Source organism: Falco peregrinus, chromosome 2, assembly GCF_023634155.1.
Source record: "Falco peregrinus isolate bFalPer1 chromosome 2, bFalPer1.pri, whole genome shotgun sequence".
Taxonomy (NCBI): domain Eukaryota; kingdom Metazoa; phylum Chordata; class Aves; order Falconiformes; family Falconidae; genus Falco; species Falco peregrinus.
This window is the reverse complement of record NC_073722.1, coordinates 113,594,072-113,614,339: the sequence shown is the minus strand read 5'-3', so window position 1 is coordinate 113,614,339 and position 20,268 is coordinate 113,594,072. Positions and strand designations below refer to the sequence as shown.

Here is a 20,268-nt window from a genome sequence, read left to right as displayed (position 1 = left end):
ACAGAACTGTGAAATGTCAGCTCATTTAATTTGGCTCCCCCTTTAATGGGAGCATCTAATGAACAGTATGGGACAGTTGTATTTGAGCAGGCTGGTGGGGAGCCATGCTCCAGCTGTAGACTTGCCCTGGAAGACAAGAGAAAAGCTGGCAACTTCTCGCTCCGGGACCACATTGCTGAGCACAACTATAATCTTGCAGAGTGATTCAGCAGAACCCCTCAGCCTGTAAATCTGCCTCCAGTGTTGTAGGCTAATGTTTCATGTGACAGTGAAATAAACTCATAATAAACAAAGTTCAGTGACAGGTGAGGGAGGAGAGCTGTGACTCAACAGCCCTGTAGCTTCTGGGGCTGCTTGCAACATTGATCATTCTTAACCACAGACAGCGCTCTGTGCTTGCTCAAGTGCTCTGCAACTGGAAGAAGCAAACTGAACTAAATGTGATCCTCTTGCCCATGACTAACGGGATCCAGCAGTGTTAGATGGGAGGCAGGCTTGTAGGGTGGTGCAGGCACCTTCTCCATGGGGAAACTGTCACTTAGAGAATGGGCAGAGGGTGTTGGTGTCAGTCACCCAAGGCCTGTTTTTTTTACTTTTCACCATCAATAAAAGAGGTGGTTTAGAGCCAGAGACAAGATGATCCACAGAAACTGCAGGTGTTGGATTGTATCGTATCTCAGAGCTACTGTCATGTTGGCTACTGATAAAGGAAAAATTAATTCTGAAATGCTCAATGCAGGGCAAAGAATTTGTTTCTTGAGGTTTTTTTTGGTTCTGACTATTAAGCAGTCTAAAACACAGGGCCTGAACTGCAAAGCATAGGCAGAAGATGGATGGGGCATACTTAATTTAGCTTAATCTGGGCGAAAAGCAGGGTAGGTAGCTGTGCTCTAGCCTACAGAAGCTGTGGGTTTGTTGAGCAGGTGCCACTTCTGAGCAGGCCTTGCTCATCCTATGGCTCAAATCGTGCTGGCAGCAGCTGTTGTGAATTGGTGTAGTTCTGCCAAACCCTTTTCAGGTGAGAGTTACAGTACAGCTCTGCTGGGCTCTTTCCTGGCAGCCTGTGCATGCTGCAAGCTACGTTAGGCTTAGCTGCTGTCTGTTGCGATGGAGTTATTGCTGAGAAAGGCTCCCTCTGCTTCCCAGCCTTTCTAGAAAGAAATGGGAGTGATATGTGGAGCAGCTGGAGGGAATGAGCCCCTGCTGCTTTAAGGTCTGCCAGCCTGGCTCTCCCAGCCCTGCTGGATATGCTGGCACAGCTATTGGGCAAGGCGTGGGGCAGGACCCACTTGTCTCATTACCGCCTCCTGGGGAGCCGAGGGGGCTGTGAAGCACAGGGTTTGTGTGATGTAAGGAAGATGACTTGCAGAAGGCAGGTGGAAAGCAAGCCTGCCAAATGGCCTGAGCAATCTGTCCAGGAATTATCCTGGACTGCAGGAGTCTGCTCTACCTACCAGTCCCCAAGGTGAGTCTGGATGAGTTGAGCACCAGCGAACTCCTGAACTCCCAAAAGGGCTGCACAGGGCCCTGAGTGAAAGCCTTGAATAAATATTTACTGTGGTCAAAAGAACAGCATGTTTATAAGTGGACTGAGCAAACAAATCCACTTCTCATAGGGTATAAGCCCTTTGAGTGTTATGCTCAAGTCTATTGAAGCAGAGAGCTTGATGTTTGAGGTAAGGACAGCCTCAGAAGCTGCAGATACCAGGGCGTTTGTCATGCTGGCCCTCAGCTTTTATAATGGACTTGTGGTCTTTAATGAATAAGAGTATCAATTGTTGCAGCTGTCAGGAGGCCAGGGCAGCTGCCACATTTGACAGTGTTTGGGTTAGCAGCCCTTCCTTGCAGGGCTCCACCATATGTGTGAGCAACATGCATATTGTGTGCTCCCTGCCAACCTATCCCCAGAAGGCTCTTGACAGCATGTGTTATTGTCTTGGAGACAAAAAAGATTAAAACTTTGCTAAAAAGTGAGGGAGATAATGACAACCATCTCGTAACTGGACCAACTGTAAATTATCTGGCTTGAAACCTTGAAATCTGACTAAAGGTGCCAATTTTTATTTTTTTCTTTCAGTATGGCAGTAAGTGAAGACCTTTTATAATGTCCTGCAAAATCAAACTTTACATGAGAAGTCACAGAAAGCTTTAAAGAACTTGTCTGTTGTTCTGGGGTTAATGATCTCCCCCTGCCTTTCTTGTCTCGGGGCAGTACCTACAGGACGGTCCCATGGAGTTGAGGAGATCTGCTCAGTTGAATAGACCAAGGAGCTGGGCAGATTTTAAAGGAAGTAAATACTAATCACCTGATTTAGTGTGGTCTTATTTGACCAGATGCAGGAGTCTCTGGACTGCTGCTTTATCAGCCATTGCAAATTTTAACTGGGAAGAAAACACTACAGGTCTTCTAATAGTGATCTCACCTTCTGAATTGTGTTAGGGTCATGTGAAATGCCCCTTCAGAATGAGGGCCTGAAGGGTAAGAGGGGGTTTAATCTTGAAAGTTCACTTGTCTTTGCACTTCTGATTTGTACACAGAGCATGTACGTGTGTGTGTGTAGGACCCTTCCCGAGGTGATAAACCCTTTCTTCTCTTGTGTTTTCAGGACAGCCAGTGTGGAACTGTAATTGATGTCAACATAGAGTGTGCTGTGAAGCTGGTAGGAACCAACTGCATCCTTTACCCTGTCAACAGCAAAGACCTGCAACATATCTGGGTGAGAATACAGCCAAAATACATGTGGGAGGCCAGGGCTTGGTGGTTTGGAGGAATGCTGCTGTATTTCAAGTAACACATGCAAGGGAAGCATCCATATTGTGCAAGATGCATCTGCAGTTTTATTTTAAACATAATGTAAGCATCCTCCCTGGAAGAAATGATGCAGCATCGCCTCATCTCCCCATCTGTTCTGTGTTTCTGATCACATTGCTGAGACCAAATTGTCTTGAAGGGCTAGGTTCACAGTCAATTGTGTGAGAACTGTGTTGAGATAGACTGGTGTGACAACCTGATTGGGGCAGCCCCATGGCAGTGGCACAGAGCTTTAGTGGTGCAAATCATTACTGTTTAAACAGGCTACGAAAATGCTGAGATGAGTCAAGCAGCTTTCTGTTGAGATGGAAGAGTCTGAAACATTTGGTTCTCCCTCTTGAGTTGGGTAGGTGATTTCCAAAGGCCAGGTGGGATGGGATTTTCTCATTCTTTTTCCTTTGAGAAAAAGTTAATTTGGGAGTGAAGAGCAGGAGTGTCACAACCCTTCTCAAGAAACAGCCTGTGGAAAGGTAGTGGGATACAAGCTTCTCTGGGATGGAAAATCAGTCTCTGATAAAAATTGTTAATATTAACTGAAGGCAAGTGCAAGTATGCCTCTACTTTGCAGAGCATCTCTTGAAGTGGACACTTGAAGTTTAAGATCAGAGGGGAAAAAAATCCCAGAGAAAGCCCAAGCTGCTTAACTGGAGAATCCAGGCTGTGCCCTGACTTTCAAGCAAACTCTTCGATGTACCGTAATTCTAGTTCACAGTGAGATCTGCAGTTGCTGTCATAAGTCCCTTTGAGATTGCTATCTCATCTGTATTGTGTGAGGACTTAACTTGATGGTTCAAAGTACGAGGGTTAATGTTTATAAGTTTTTGTTACCTGTTTTCTTCGTAGCCATTCATGTATGGTGACTACATAGCCTATGACTGCTGGCTGGGCAAGGTCTATGATTTGAAGAACCAGGTCATCCTCAAGCTTTCCAATGGAGCCAGGTACTTCTTCCTGAAGACTGTCCCCCTTGGATTTCACAATCCTGGTCCATTTTTAGAAAACTAGAAACAGTCTGGACTTCACTTACATGCTAAGTTACCTGCTTACATTATCTTCACACATAGAGTAAGAACACATCTTTCTCTGAAAACATTGAGATTCATTGGTAACCCTCCGGAAAAAGCTGTTGTCTGGAAGGTTCCAATTTTTTTCAATCCCAGGCAGATCACTGCTTCTCAACTAAAGCACGTTGATCTTTAAACTGTGCTTCTCCTCTGGAAAAGAAGCTGTTTAAAATGGATTGTTATTTCAAACCTTTTCTCAGTATGAGAGCATAACTTAAGTGAGATGCAGGGAGGGAGGTTTCTTACCCTGAAAAAAGTCTGTGAAGTGTAGAAACTTGCAGGTTAGCATTTTTTATCAAAGATGAAAAAGCAGACCAAGATTGAACAGCTTTGGTATTTCACTGTTATTTGCAACTGTATTAGGAATGTTTTTTCAATGAAGACATAATCCAAAGTCATATGTCAAAAACAACACAAGGATCTGCATTCTGTTCTTTGTGCATGTTGAGACAGTTACTTGTGAGCTAAACCCCTATGAATTCACTTCATTCACCCTGTTCCTGAGGCCTGTCTTGTCCAACAAACTATTTTTTATTGATGCAAGGGAAGGAAGGAACCAGTGGAGGCCAAAGAGACTTATGGGCCTGGCCACTGGGAAATAACCCATCTGTCTTAGAAATGGAGTATTGATGCTGATGTTTAAAAAAATAATAATCAAAAACCCCACAGTCCTGCAGCCAGCTCTAAGAGAAGCAAGTAATGCAAGAACTGTAACAGATGATTGGTGGATGCATCTGTGATTTTGATTATTTTAGCATTCGGTTAACCCAGGCTGGAAGGTTCTTACGTGTTAAACTGGGAGTGAAAAACAGCTATGCTTCTGTCTGTATTGCTTGCAGTTACTGGTGCAATTTAAAACCTTGCTTGGTATCTGTTACCAGCTCATGCATAGCTATGTAAAATGAGGTAACGGTTTTCAAAATCTCTTCCTAATAAATCATTTGAAATCCCACCAAGTCTCGCTCTGGAAATGAAGCTATTACTGAAGGAAGTACACCCAAATTGCCTTTAGGTTCCAGAATCAGTGTGAATAACAAACCAGATCTTTGCAGCAGACAAATCTTGTCCAGCACCCTGCATATTACTTTTTTTTTACATGTTAAATGGAACATTTAGATACCAGACAGTGCTTTTATAGTTTGCCTTTAAGCAGTTTTGCTCTGGACCATAAAGGTGCAGCGATATACTGCTGGGCATATGGACAGACCTGCTTAGATAGTGTTGGTTAATTTGGTGCCATTTGCTTTTGAGGTGGATGGCTCTGGAAATGTGACCATGTCTGTTGTCTGTTTTACAGGTGTTCTATGAGCACAGAAGACGGAGCTAAGCTGTATGACGTTTGTCCTCATGTCAGTGACTCGGTGAGCTTCTGGTTCTCCTGTGTGTCTTTGATCAACTTCATCTTGTAAGCTTTCTGTGCAGGAGGGAAGGAGAAGGCAAAACGATAGGCACTTACCCTAAAAATTAAACGATGCATCACAACTCAAAAACACTTCACTAGATCTTGACTTGATGTAAATGTAACAGGATGTAGCTTAAAGGTAATGTTTAGTAATGAACAGGTTTTGAACTGCTTTCCTTGCAAACAACTTGCATAACATGCAGTCAAATGGCTGATGTCAAGGCATTTCGCTGCTCATTATATCTGTACATGCTTGAAAAAGCTCTTATGCCATTTAATAATGCTTTCAAAATTGTTCCCCTTCTGGAATAGGGCGTATTGTTTAAAAGGTGTTCTGCTAGAAGCCCATTTTCAGATCACATAAAATACTGCCTGTCTTGTTGTTGTAGTCCATTACATTCTCTGAAGGGAGACCTGCCACCATACTGGCATTTTCCAAATCATGTGGTGGGGAAGGTTTTGCTAGCTTTTGGGTAAAACGGAGTTCCCTGTGTGATGATGGGATCTAACCTCTCTCACCTTCAGAGGCTGACAACTTGCTTTTTCTTCCAAATGGCATCAGTAGGGCCTTGCTGCACTCCTGGCAGCAGTATTGGGAGTTGACCGAGAGTGGCATGTAATTCTTAGGAACTAGCAAGACAGCCCTTATCCTTCCCAGCCTTCAAAGCAAAGGTCCCTTTGATCTCAAACTGCATTTCTGTTAAAATTTGATGCCTGTTTCTTGAAGAGTAAATGGAATATCAGTTTAATAGGATGTGCTGCTATGGTTTTCCTGTTTTGTACAGAGGAGGAGTATTCTGTTGCTAGATACTCACCGATATCTTAGTCTCTGCTGTATTGGGTTGTGCAATATGTGTTCTGCTTCCTAAGTGGATGTTCTAGCAGCATCCAGCTTCTGGTTACCCTGTTTTTGAGAGACCTTGTTTTGAGTTAAGCTGCCTTTAAGGTGTATGCAGTCCCCTGGAGACTTGCAGTTTCGTCTGAAAGTTGTCTCCAGTGTTACTGGTGATCCTGCACTCAGAATTGTTGTGTGTTAGATACTTACCTGACTTAGATCTTGTTGCGCTGCTCTTATCCTGACAAGACTCAATACAGTTTTGTGCTCATTGTTTTATCTACCTTAAACTGTTCTGTCCACCCTCGCATTCTGAATCTTTGGCTCATCCAGTCACTGTAAATATCAGTGGGAAAGAGCTCTAAGGAGAGTGGCTGTGTTTACTGTCTTCTTGTTTTCAAAGAACCATCATATTCACTAATCCACCTAAGATGAGAGTAATAATTAGAAACGTAATTCAACAAGCAGAGGAGTGAAGGCAGGCATCCTCTGGCTCTGAAAGCTGTAGGTGCTTGAAACGGAGCATGAACAAGAGATGGGTGTTGTTGCCCAGAACTCAGCCCACCTTGGCTATTTTGTTACTGAGAACACTTGTATGGAAATACACATCTTCTGTTTCTTATGAGTACCTTTGCTTCTCCCCTACTGAGTCCTAGTCAGTCGCATCCGGTTCGGATGCATGGCAGAGCAGGTTGCTATAGGAACTGCTGGGCTGACTTCAGGAGAGGAATGAGCTTCATGGGCAGCTTGCAGACTTTACCTTTATGGTTAATCTTACTGATCACGAATGAGAGAAGAGAAATGCTGGAATCTTAAATCTTGAGTCCTTTATGCTGTTGTTTTCCCCACCTCCCTTTCCCACACAGGGTCTCTTCTTTGATGATTCATACGGCTTTTATCCTGGGCAAGTCCTCATCGGGCCTTCTAAAGTCTTCTCCAGTGTGCAGTGGCTCTCAGGTGTGAAGCCTGTTCTGAGCACCAAGAGCAAGTTCAGAGTGGTGGTGGAAGAGGTAAGGACTGACAAGCTGTCACACGGCCACCTTCTGCACAGAATGGTCCCTGGCTGGTGTTTTGGAGCAGAGTCAGCTTGCCATGGTAACCTTCCAAGAGCAAATGCACTGTGGCTGTGCTCTCCTGAGGTGAAAAAATTTCTCATTGGGGACTGACAGGACTTTTCAGCATGGTTTGGCTTTTCCTCCCAGGGGTGCTGCTGGCACCCTGTAAGGTAGTAGGGTGCCAGTACACTTAGAGACCAGTACTGCTGATCGTTAGGTAGCAGAAGCACTTCTTCTATTGAAACTTAATGTTGCATGCTATCCAGAAAGAGAGAAATGTTGCTGACTCTTTGATGGAGGGAGCAGTTCCAAGTCCATTAGCGTATCTCTTTGTGACATTGGACTGCTGATTTGTATGTGCTATAGCTTCCTTTCCAAGCCCAGATGTCATCTTTCCTGAAGTTAAAAAATGTAGAGGCTCTCAGTGTTGCCAAGAGCCATGCTGTGGGGACACTGTAGAGGTCCTGGGTGTGGTGAAAGTGCACTTAAACGTAAAAGCAGGTTTGCCGCTTCCCTGTGCGTTGACGTTCAGATCCTAGACCCTGGTCCAGGAAAGCCTCTGAAAAATTAAATTGTCTTCTCTCTCTTTACGTTGCAGGTACAGGTGGTAGAACTAAAGGTTACTTGGATCACTAAAAGCTTCTGTCCTGGAGGTACTGACAGTGTAAGCCCTCCTCCCTCAGTCATCAGCCAGGAGAACCTGTCCAGGTGAGATCAGTTAAACCCCTTTTCACTCCCAACACTCAGGGCACAACACTGCACAGACTATGGTGACACACCTACCAACTGATTAGGTGCAATGCAGCTGTTTCCAGTGAGTTTTTCTCCTTGTTGTACACCTGTGTTGTATTCCAGAGCTTCAAAAATGTAAGATAATAGCTTCCAAACTAGTAACTCAAGCGTTGTCTAAACTAACACAGGGGCTAGATTCCTGCCAATCCTCTCCAAGTACGCTCCTGCTAACAAGTGCATAAAGGAAAGCGGTGTCTGGCAACAGCTCACTTCTTCCCTTGTCCTTCCACTTGGGTCTGGATCAGGCTGCACCTTTTAACTGTGTGTGTCTGGTCGCAGCAGAGGCGTGGGGTGCTGGCCCCAGCCCTGGGGAGTGCTGAGGCAGCAGCAGGTGCCCTCTGCAGGCTGCAGCTGCAGGAACGGGCTGGGCAAAACTCAGCAAGGAAGTCAGATCAGTAACAGCACAATGCAGTGTGGTTCCTGCCTGGAATTCATAAGCTAGAAGAGAGCAGCTTTCAGATGACAGCAAAAAAACCCCAGTGCTAACTTCAGATGTTTCTTGGCAGCTCTCTGCGGGAGGGGGAGCTAGAGGGAGAAGAGTGATTCATGTCCCACCCGGTCCTTTTGTATCCCCACCTAGCAGTCCCTCATGAGATTCCCACTCCTTTAGAATTATGTGCCTGGGAAAGATTTGGTGTGGTGTTAGCTTCTGTCTACCCCACAAAGAAGTGCCATTGGCATGAGGTCATGCCAGCCCTGATCACTGCTAGGTTCTGTTCTTTTGCACTTTGCTCATGGCTGTCCTCCTGTTCTACCAGGGTAAAGCGTCTGGGGTGTTTTGACCATGCCCAAAGGCAGCTTGGGGAAAGATGCCTCTATGTGTTCCCAGACAAAGTGGAACCTGCAAAAATCACCTGTGAATGCCCCGAGAGGAACTGTGTCTTGGGTGAAGGATCAGTTGCCAAAAAGGTGAGTTTGAGAGGTCAAGGGAAGCATTGACTTCTCTAAGTATTTCTGGTTGCTGTGGCTTTTAAAGCAAAAGTCTTCCTGGTAGTCATGTGGTCTGAAATGAGACTCCTGAAGTGGTTGTTGTAAAGAGTAATGGCTTGTTGTTGCCAGCAGCGAAGTCACCTTGTACAGCAGTCTGACTGCACTGGGTGAAGCATGCAGCTAATGCCACGAGAGCACATGAACAGGACCTTAAACATAGAGGTGTCACCTTGCGCAGATCAAGCTGTGTCAGAACTGCTGTGCCCTGACAGCTGGGACCATTAGACACATGTCACTTTCGTTAGCATGACCTCAGGTTTCTCGTGGAACTGAACTGTTCAGCTAGATCCGTGCTATAGTGAGACAAGAAAGAAATCTTTGCTTCCTAGGCCACAAGTCATGCTATGGTTTCTACATGCTGGCTATAGAGCAGCAGTGTTCCTAGAATAACAGGATATCATCAGTGTGGATGATGACCTCCCTGCGTAGCTGCGTCTGTTACATAAATTGACTTGTGCAGCCTCTTGTGACCTACCATAACAAAAAGTTCAGAACTTGTTTAAAATAGCCTTAAGGAGAAAAGCTTGCTTTTCTTGGACTAGTCCAGTGCTGCTCCTGAGTAGAGCAGTGGTGAGATGCTGGTTTGCAGAATACTCTGGTGCAGGTGCAATGAGAAGAGGCCCCCAGGGTGCTGTTTTCCTCTGTACAAAGCTAACCATTCCCCGAGTTGGCTGGCAGCTTGCTGAGCATACAGGTGTATTGTCTGACCCAGGTCTGCTTTCTCTAGGTGAGGCGGCTGCTGAAGAAGCAGATAGTGAAGATCATGTCATGCTCCCCAGAATCTCAGGGTACCAGTGAAGCCCCTGACAAAGAGTCTGCTGCAGCTGCTGACCAGAAATCAGAAGAGGTTAAGCCTGGATCAAAATGTGAGCTGGATGACTCTTCCAACAGTGCACCAAGTCCTGGGGAGAGAAAGGAGGAGCAGCCTGAAGAAACGGGGAAGGAGAAAGGTGGAGCAGCAGCTCGACAGCAGCAGCCTCCCTTTCTGCTGAAGGACGAGGGAACGTCCGACTACCGGCTTCAGTCCATGGAGCAAGATGCTGATGATGAGGCAGCTGATGACACTGATGACACTAGCTCTGTCACTTCTTCTGCTAGCTCCACTGCCTCGTCGCAGAGTGGCAGTGGCACCAGTCGCAAGAAAAGCATCCCTCTTTCCATCAAAAACTTGAAGCGGAAGCACAAGAAGAAGAAGACCAAGATTTCACGAGAGTTTAAGCCAGGAGACAGGTGAGCTGGATTTCCAAACCCAGGTATACTTGTCAAAATCTCCCTTACTGAGGTTCTCAGATGTAAACCACCCCCTCAGCTTGGGTGGTGAATGATGTGCCTCACATTAGGACACCAATTGGTAGTAACCAATGACGATTATCTTGTGATAACTGTGCAGTGGCCTGTGTGAGAACAGCTTGGTCTCAGTCTGATAAAACTGAGGCCACGTGATGTGACACTGACGCTATTCTATTTCAGTTGTGCCTTAGGGCATCGACAGAATATTTTTGCTGTGCTAGACTCTGTATGCAGAGAGACAGGTGAATAAAGATCATACAGCTTAGACATGACACTAATTGGTTACCTCATTGGCAGCTGCTGCAGAGAGGCTGAGGATAGACCATGCTAGCAGCAATAGATAGCTTATCCTTAGAGAGCTCTTTCCAGACCAGCATGTAGCTCTGTGCTGGCAGGGGTTCACACTGCAGTGGTCTCTGTTATCCTTACCCTGTTCTGGAGAGAGATCTGCAACTTTTGCCAGCAGTGTACTTTTTATTGGTTTGTTTTTGGTTTTTTTAAACAAAGAAAGTGCACTTCTTGAGACCCTCAGAGAAATTGATTTCAGTAGCTTGGGCAAGGAAACATTGCATGTATCTGCCCATTTCTAGATAAAACAGGATCTAAGCAGCTTTTGCCTTTTACCTAACTTGAAAACGTTTAAACTGTTTTCATGGGATGCAAAGACATCTGACAACTGGCTAGCCTGTTTTGCTGGCTTCCCTGGGCTAATCAGTTGTATACAGATCCTGCACCAGGAATGAACTAGTGCAAAATAATATGCAAGAGTCCTCCCAGAAAAGTGACGTTATCAGGATTCAAGGGATCTAGTAGTTTGAGAATGCCATAAGCTTCATTCACATTTTTGGGGGGTATTTTAGCTTTTCCTGTATGCAGGGAGAGGTCTTCCTTTAGTCCTTGTGGGTTTTGGAGAAATTGCATTTGAAGGTCTCAAACCTGAGCAGACCCCAGTACTCAAGTGAAAGAAAAAAATGAGTGTGTGTGATAGAGTTCCTGGGAACTGATCCTTGGTTCACTTTTCCCTCTCACCTCGCTGCTGAGTGCTTCTGCTCACTAAAGCTTTTGTTAAGGATTACTTAGGTAGTAAACTTGGCAGCTTTCTGCATCATACAGGCAGCAGGGAGAAATTCCTGTGACAGCACCGAGAGATTCCTGTGCTGGATCTAGGCAGCTCAATACAAGGAAATGCAGAGATCAGATGTTGGGACACTGCAGAGAAGACCGTGTCACAGAGAAAAAGAAATTGAGCGTCTTTCAGCAAAGGGCATATGTGACAGCTGGTCACAGCTCAGTGTGAGGGGTCTTCAGTGTTGAGTATTGAGATGAAGCTGGTGAGACCATCTATAGGTGCACTGCCAAGCACTGCTGAGAAATGCAAAGTGGATTGGCTTGCTGCAGTTAGTCACCAGATCTGATGTGTCAGCTCATGGGTATCTCTGACTGCAGGAGGCCAACTCAGCGTGTGGCTTTACCACAGTTCTGTGACCTGCTGCAGCTCTCTGGGCAGCACATAGACCTCTGGTTATTTTTTTTTTTAGTGAGGATATACAGGGATTTTTATTAATGTCAAGTCGTGACTTTTGTTTGTGAAGCCACATAAACTGTGCTGCAGACGGGACTGTATCATTTCCTTGGGTGGCCTGCCTTTCTACTCCCCCATCTTCACTGGCACATGCCCCCACCTCCCCAAAGGAACCATCTGTTGGCATGTCACCCATGACACTTCCTTCTCTGGTGATTTCTGCTGTTGAGTTTTGGCCCTGCTAGAAACTTTGTGTTATTTCCACTTAAAAATATTTCTCTGACACTTATAAAAGCGGTGCTGGGGGAAAACAGTTGTATTTGCCTATTGTATCTTCTTTATGGTTTGACTTGAAACCAATATAAATGCAGCGCTAGTGTTATGTCTGCAAGGCCTGGTCAGCAAAATAAAGCCAAGATTTAAAATCAGCATGGAATTCAATTTGTTCTGTGCTGTAAGAGGGTTGAAAATGGCGGAGGGCTCGATAGAAGAGTCTGTCCAGCTAAACTGCAGCTCCATTCCTCCTGCCCCCAAGCAGTTTGCCTCTTCAAGCAACTGTCAAGCTCCACAGTAAAGTACCAGCATCTGGTCCATTGTTGCGTGTTTGGGTTTCATTTCTGAGCTGCAGACACACATGTATATGTTTGAACAGCTGAGACTTTTCTCTTTTAAACAAAATCCTCTTGTTTTACCTACATTCAATGTGTTCCTTGGTTTTGGGGGATTTTTTTTCGTTCTGGAAGGGCTGAGGTGGATGCTGCTTTGTCTGTCTTTTCAAGTCCCGTGCTTCTCTAGCTTCAGAGACGCCTCAGAGCTGCCAGGCTATAAGGTGCTTCAATGGAGAAAAGATCTTAAGTTTCAAAGTATTTGAAGCTCCTCTTGTGCCTCTGCCAGGGGTAGAAAGTGGGTGCTAGTAGATGTTAATTTGTTCCACTAGGAATAAAAGGGAGCTCAGCATCAGCTCCCTGGAAAGCAAGTCCAGCAACATATCTGCAGCGATTGAGAACCCATCAAAACAAAGCCTGCTGTGTTCCTGCTTACACTGGGACTAGATGGGGTTTCCTTACTTGCTTCCTAGCCTGCTGATATGTGTACCTTTGTGTGGCTGAGATCCATCTTGATTCCTGATGTTGGCAGCATCGCATTCTGGTTGTGGTCTTGCATGTTCCCTCTGGTAACTCATTGCTTTTCTGTGTTCTCAGGGTTGCTGTAGAAGTGGTGACCACGATGACTTCAGCTGATGTGATGTGGCAGGATGGCACTGTGGAGACAAATATTCGCTCCAATGAGCTGATTCCAGTCCATCATCTGGACAACAATGAGTTCTGCCCTGGGGATTTTGTGGTGGACAAAAGAGGTATTGGATATGAAAACAATGCTTTTCTTGGGGCACAAACATGCTTTTAAATTGCAAAGTATTCTTCAGCCTGGATCTCCTAATGTACATTGTAGCCCTTTTTACGGTAGCTGACTTAACATGAATGTCAGCAGAGAGCCACTATTTAAATACCAAAATTGAACTATGACAACTGGCAAGGTGTGGAAGGAATAAATGCCAAGGAGCAAAGCTAGGATTCTCAGTATTTCTGTAGAGTAGAGGTGGCACACCTTCCTCATGAAGGTGTCAACAAATCAGAGCTCTTGCAGAATGAGGGGAGAAATGAACAGCTCACCTCAGGCTGCTTTCTCTGTATGACTTGTCTATCAAGACCCTCCTACTTTTTCAGGGTGGGTTTTGGGATACAGAGGCATCTTCTTGCATCCCTTTTCTTCACCAAACCAATTGATTACCCTAGTGAGGGTCACAGTACAAGTTCAAGGAGACTTAAAGCTTTTGGATATAAAACATAAATGGCACACCATCTGGCTCTCAGCTCCTCTTCCATCAGGGTAGACCCTCAACAGTGGGGAGCACAAGATATTGTCAGGTTGGGAAGAGGGAAAGCTGGTTTAGCAAAAAAAGGTGCTGCTTTGTGTGGCCATTTCTGATGAGTGTAATCTGACTGGTCTGGTGGGTTAGATGTAGTTTGTGGCAACTAAATTTAGCTCCAGCTCTACCATTCTAGTTAAGTCTCTAGGAATCTGTATTCCTCTGTCTGTCAAACGTACTCTCCAAGCAGTCTGAGATGCCCACGGTTCCTTGCAGCCCACTGCTAAGAGTGCTGGGATGTGGGTCCTTGTCAGCCAGATAAAACTGAAAGATGTCTGGATGCAAGTGTGCTGGATAACAGCTCAGGCCTTGAGAGGTGGTTCAGGCCCAGCTATGATGTTGCTGGATCCCTGATGCATGCATATGCACATGTATACCTGCCTGCATGCTGCCTACCTTCCACCTTTGTGGTCCAGTCCATTTTTCCAGAAGAGCAAAACTGTTGTGGGTAGCATATTTCTAGAGGAAGAACTCGGCAGCCAGGGCTGCCCTCATGGAGCTCTTGGCCAGCGTGTCCAGAAGCTTTGGCAGTCTTGGGGCAGAGCTAATTTGGAGAGCAGAGCACTAAGGTGGCAGTGTGTTTTCTCTCGGTGATAGAGCTTGAAAGTGGGCCCAAAGTGAATGTGTTCCCCCAATCCAGTGCAATGTAATCTTACTTTATCATCACCTTATGCCCCGTTAAAATGCAACTCATTAGCTGAGTACAGTTTTGACAGCGTAGGAAGAACTGTTTTTCCTCATGCCATTCACAAATGGAAGGTTTCAGCTGTGAGAGCTTGGGAGCTGACAGCCTCAGTTGCTGTGCAAAGTCTGTGCTCCTCCACTTAACTTGTCTGTTTCCTTCCCTACCATTGTGACCAAAAGCTCAGAGCTCCCAGGACCCCGGGTTATATGGAGTTGTGCAGTCCGGTGACCATATTGGCCGTACCTGTGTGGTGAAGTGGTTCAAGTTGAAATCCAGCGGAGACGATGTGGAGGTATGTGGAGGAGCCAGTGCCTGTTGGAACCAGCTAAGAGAAAGCAGCTGCACAACAGCACAGGGTTCACAAATAAACAGATAAGCCTGCCAGCTCTGCTGTGGAGTTTGACCTTGAGGATGGGAACAGCAATGTGTTCTTGGGCCTGGGAGGCTTAGCTAGCGGTAGTGTCACTTTGTATTTGTAGATGTCTGCAAGGCAGCAAAGACCAAGCAGGGGGATTACATCCCATAGTCAACATCAGGTTCTGGTATGGATAAAGATTTTTGCTGAAGTTGTCACAGGCAGTTGATAGCTTGAGTTCACTGTAGGAATTTTTCCTTCCCATGTCTTTGCTAGTTTGTGGAAAGAGAATCAATCTATTGCATGTTGTCCTGTTTGCCTCTGCCAGACACTGTTGTCTATAGTAAGCCTAATACCTTTTTCTCAGGGCTTGTAGGAACACTATATTTTGCAGAGTCTTCAATAGACTGCGGTCTAGTTGGAGATGAGGGAGACTTGAACCACACAGATCTCATGCACTGCTTTCTGCCTTGAGGTGGGAGACCACATTGTCATAACGGAGCAGGACCCCTTACATCCAGAAGCAGAACATCAGCCTGGCCTAGGGTTTCTCGTTATTTCTGAGCTCGTAGCTCTCTTCCTGCAGGTGAAATCAAAGGAAAGATGTTTCCCATTAATTGTCAACTTTGTCAGATACTTCCCGTTGCCTTAGATCATTTCAAAAGTAAACTGTAACCCTTTGGGCCCCAGTGAACTGCTTTGAGAAATCTGGGTGTTCACAAGGGAATAAAATGTTCTAGCATGTCTTGTAATCATAGCAATGTGGAACTAAAGTAAAGGTGAGGGTGAGCAGATGAGGCAAGAGTATCTGCTTCCGTTCATGGTTGTGCCTTGATTGATGTGCTACAGGACAAGGTGACAAGAAGGGACATGAGCAGCTTCTTGCAGGCTGTTGGGGCAACTGAAAAAATTAATCAAATGTAACACAAAGTACTTTCAGGTGTTGAAGGCATGCTCTGAAGATCAGTGCAGCATCCTGGAGCTGACATGCTTGCGTTCTGTCTCCCATGCAGCTGATCGGGGAGGAGGAGGATGTGAGTGTGTATGATATTGCTGATCATCCAGACTTTCGCTTCCGCACTACTGACATCGTGATTCGCATTGGCAACTCAGACGGAGCCACAGCTAAGGAGGATGAGGTGGGTTCTGGACACGGTTATGTGACCATATTGTCACCAAGTATTAGTGGAGACACTTGAAAGAGTCAACAGGAGGGCCTTCAGCCCCACTCCATAGCTTGCTAGTTTTGTGCCATGTCCCCTGCTGTCGTGAGTAATATATCAAATCTCTAAGTCTGGTGGAGATGTCACCAAGGACAAAGGATTTCAAGTTTACAGTCTATAGCAGAGCAAGAACAAAGTTGAGACAAGAATCAAACACACCTGAGGGTTTTTAATAAAACTCTTGCTTAGGATTTCAGAGTAATTTCTCATGTGAGGATATTCTGTGGGCTCCTGAGCAAGAGTTGAAGGTGAATTTGTTGTGAAACCAGCTTCACTTAGCAACAGAAGACTGGGGGTTCTGGTTTTCATCTGAGTTATTACGTACATGTTAATTTGGTTGAGCTGATTGATCTCCTGGGAAGGAAGAGGGAACAATTTATATTGTAGGGGATACACACTTTTTGCTAGGAAATGGGTTTCCCTACTGTGTAGGTAAGACCTCCAGCTTTCGAGACCGCTTCCCTTAAAAAGGGTTAAGAGGTATAGTGTGGCTCTTCTTGCGGTTCTAGTTTCAGCAGCACATCTGAGCTTGCTTAGCTGACCTAAATAACCTTCCTTCGGTGCAAGATGCTACTTACTGTGCACAGCTGGTGCCAACTGCAACTTGTCTGTTCATGCCTGCACGCTCTGCCAGGAGAAGCTGCTGTGGCCCCGGTGCTGGGTGTCCAAGCACAGGGGCTGCCCGCTGGCACCCCGCTAGAGGGCACCCCGATTCCGGGCAGCCCTTGTGGTGCTGCCTGTGGGAAGGCCACAGCCCTGCGATGGCCCCTGTCCTGATCAGAAACCGGGATCTCCTGCCAGACCAGCCCTCCTGGTCCTTGCCTCCTCACTGGGGGAGTTTTCCCCATCTCCACGTCAGTGTTGTGGGGTCTGTATGTGTAGGATTCTTCTCCCCCTCAGCATGGGACCCCAGGACTCCTGCCACTTCTGCTGCAGGCTGCAAGCATTGCTCCAGGTTGTTCTTTAACTGGGGAGCATCTGTTTATCAAACCTTCCTGCTCTGCATTGAAGTGCCTGGGAAAGAAAACAAACTGACAAACTGCTCTTGTTTCCACAGCCTTCGGTTGGACAGGTGGCTCGTGTAGATGTCAGCAGTAAAGTGGAAGTGGTGTGGGCTGATAACTCCAAAACTATCATTCTGCCTCAGGTGAGGTCCTGTTCCAGCTCATAAGATCCCTGTAATTCTTAGCTGAGTAACAAGTCTTGGTTTAAAATCCCTGTTGCAGAGATTCACCGGGTGAGGAAGTCTTGCTCTATTTATTGCTGCCTTCCCATATGATAGGGTGGCTTGCCAGTTCTGCTAGCATGAGAAAATCCTTCCTTTGTCAGGAGGACTGGCCAGCTAATTGGTCATCACTGCTCTTAAATATAGAGAATAGGAAAGTATGAACAGACTGCTGCTCCCTTCACACGCTGCACTGCATGTTCACAGCTCTGACCACAGCCCTGCTCCCGGCCTCCAGCACCTGCTGCCTTGCAGAGAGGGTTGCAGAGCTCAGGGATCATCAGCTCTGACTTGAGCCCAGGTTCACTGAATCGCCCAACAAAGATGCTGCTGAAAGACAATTGGTTGTTCTGTCTGGCTTGGAAATGGCACCATAGTATTTTCTTTGGTTAAAGAAGCTCCTCCAGAAGCTGGGCTAGAGCCACAATTTGTCACCTTAGCTAACGTAGGGATCAGACCCGAATCTCTTCCCAGGGCAATGAGGGGAAAAGGCTTGAGTGCAAGCTTAAAGACATAGATATAGCCACACTGCTAATCCACTTAACCCCATTGATATGTCTTCTACATTGGTCTGAAGCTTTTGTTGTACTGTCTTGTAACCTTATTCACTACTCCCCACACTGTTTCATCCCATGTCTTTTCTCCTTGTTGCCTCAAATTAAGGCAGACAGCCTAAAGATAAGAGAAGACCTGCATCTGTAGGGTCTTGTCTTCATCGCTGTGGCAGAGAACACCACTGCCTCTGCTGCAGAGATGCCTTTGCAAGTAGAAAGTACTCGATCAAGACTTCTTTTTAAACCAAGCAGCTCTGCATTAATTACAGTAGAATAGTCAATGCCTGCACTATGGCAGTGGACTACAGCGTTACAAAGCAGACTGCTGTCTCCCTTCCCCCTGTTGTCACATGTGCTTGGATCACAGGCACAATCGGAGGTCTGATGTGCGTTCCACAAAGGGTTGTTCTCACACTGCGGTGCTGGGGCTCTGCAGCAGCTCCTGCTGTGTCACGCCAGTCCCTTCGATTCTGTTCGTCTGCGTAATTATGGGAGCTCGGGAAATGTCAGGAACATGAATTATCAGTTGGACAGGCATTGATAAATCATGGTTTTACCAGGTGCCCAGAGATGAGCTGTTTGGGTGCTTTTTCTCAGCTCTAAAAATAAAGATGGCATTAACTGGCTAATTAACTTTCTGACTCTGATTTGGATTAGCTTTGAGGGCAGTGAGCGTTTTGATGGCTTTTCCTGCCCGCAGTCACTTGTGCTGAACCCAGCTAACCTCTGCTGGCTGCCTGTCTCTGGGTGGCACAGGACTAGCTATACAGTGCTGGTTCAGTTCAAGGCTTTGACAAGACGACCGAATCTCCATGTACTATAGCCTCTGGGGCTGTATCTTGCAAGATTAAGAGGATTCCTGGGTCATCATTCAAGTGTCAGAAACATGTAGATAAAATGCTCCATTTTGTAATTCCTAGCGCAACCCTATAAAGTTGTTCTTGCTCCCCTTCTTCTTTGTTGGTGCTTGTAGCTGGAGTATGTCTGTAAGCCTCTGTAGGGGGAATCTCATGAGAGATGTAGCATGTGCAAAAGCATATTTATAAGAGGTGAAGCTGGGTGGAGTTTGGATAGGTTCAATTTCCAGTAGTGAAGGGGAAAAGAACGTTTTATGTAAGAGCTTATTCAGTAATTTGGGTTAGGCTTCATTGTTTCAGCTGAATTTTAAGCAGTAATGACATACAGCAGCTAAAGCAGTGTAGCAGGGCCCTGATGGCAAGTAGCATGTGCCACAGAAGAAGAAAGGTGGGAGTGTTTTCCTCATTCCAGCATTGTCTCTGTGGAAGGATGCAGTGTGGAGACAGCCAAGCCAGGGCTGTGTGCCAACACAGCTGCTGGTACAGAAGCAGGACTAGAAATACTAACTCTGCACGTGATACCTAATACCTTCTGAACTAGCTCTGTGTTCAGAAACCCTGGGGCATCCAGGTATGCTTGGCCCCTGCGTGCTCTCCTTGGCTGGATTCCAGCCACTGGAATGGCTGCAGCCCACCTAGAACTTTCTTTACTTTTTCCCTGGTGCTCTACTCTGAAGAGTGGAGGATGGGCTATGCTGATTCATAATATGTGCCAGTCATTGTGCATGTTATTTAAATCAGTCTATCCTGCATAGGCGGAAGGGTTGAAAAAAGCCCTGACCCAATCCTAGGTGAAAGCTTTCTTTTCACAGGGAGAGCTGACTTGCATTTAAAAACAACTAAAACTCTGTGTTTCAGCCTAAGTCTCTTGTAACTCTGCTCTCCTTTAGCACTTATACAATATTGAATCAGAAATTGAGGAGTCAGACTATGATTCTGTCGATGGCAGCACCAGCGGGGCATCCTCGGAGTGGGAGGATGAAAGCGACAGCTGGGAGACAGACAATGGCCTCGTGGAAGATGACCACCCAAAAATTGAGGATTTAGAGCCTGAGGAGCCAGCAGCAGAGGAGGTGAAAAAAGTAGAGGAACAAGTCCAGGGAGCTGTGGCTATGGCAGTTGCAGATCTTGCTGCAGAGAAAGCTGGCAAGGACGGAGCCCCAAAGAGCTTCCGGGAACTAAAGGAGGCCATCAAGATCTTGGAAAGCCTGAAAAATATGACTGTGGAGCAGCTGCTGACTGGCTCTCCCACCTCCCCAACTGTAGAGCTGGAAAAACCCACTCGGGAGAAGAAGTTCTTGGACGATATTAAAAAGCTGCAGGAAAATCTAAAGAAGACCTTGGATAATGTGGCTATTGCAGAGGAGGAAAAGATGGAAGCCATGGTGGAGACAGAGAAGAAAGAAGAAAAAGCAGAGGTGCAGACACCAGTGAGATCAGAGTGGCCCAGTGAGACCCCAGTGCTCTGCCAGCAGAGTGGAGGCAAGCCTGGAGTCACCTTCACCAGTGCCAAGGGAGAAGTCTTCTCTGTGCTGGAGTATGCTCCAGGTGAGTGTGTAGTGTCAGATCAGGCCAGAGTAGGATACTCTGTCCTGCATTGCCATCCTGCAGCTTCTTTCTGCAAAACCTTTTGTTTCTAGGCCTTTTGGTTTGGGTATCCTCTCTTCTTCCTAGTCT

The 20,268-nt window shown here is 46.1% G+C and overlaps 1 protein-coding gene across 1 annotated transcript in view; it reads left to right on the top strand.

The window, feature by feature from the left end:
• UBE2O (ubiquitin conjugating enzyme E2 O) overlaps nt 1-20,268 on the top strand; it is a 66,286-nt gene that overhangs the window by 37,889 nt on the left and 8,129 nt on the right. Inside the window, exons 3-14 of the mRNA XM_055796382.1 lie at nt 2,607-2,717; nt 3,656-3,753; nt 5,174-5,237; nt 6,980-7,123; nt 7,767-7,876; nt 8,719-8,869; nt 9,678-10,180; nt 12,965-13,119; nt 14,557-14,669; nt 15,746-15,871; nt 17,013-17,102; nt 19,482-20,139. Of these exons, the coding sequence (XP_055652357.1) occupies nt 2,607-2,717; nt 3,656-3,753; nt 5,174-5,237; nt 6,980-7,123; nt 7,767-7,876; nt 8,719-8,869; nt 9,678-10,180; nt 12,965-13,119; nt 14,557-14,669; nt 15,746-15,871; nt 17,013-17,102; nt 19,482-20,139 (2,323 nt within the window). The remainder of the gene's footprint in view (nt 1-2,606; nt 2,718-3,655; nt 3,754-5,173; nt 5,238-6,979; nt 7,124-7,766; nt 7,877-8,718; nt 8,870-9,677; nt 10,181-12,964; nt 13,120-14,556; nt 14,670-15,745; nt 15,872-17,012; nt 17,103-19,481; nt 20,140-20,268) is intronic.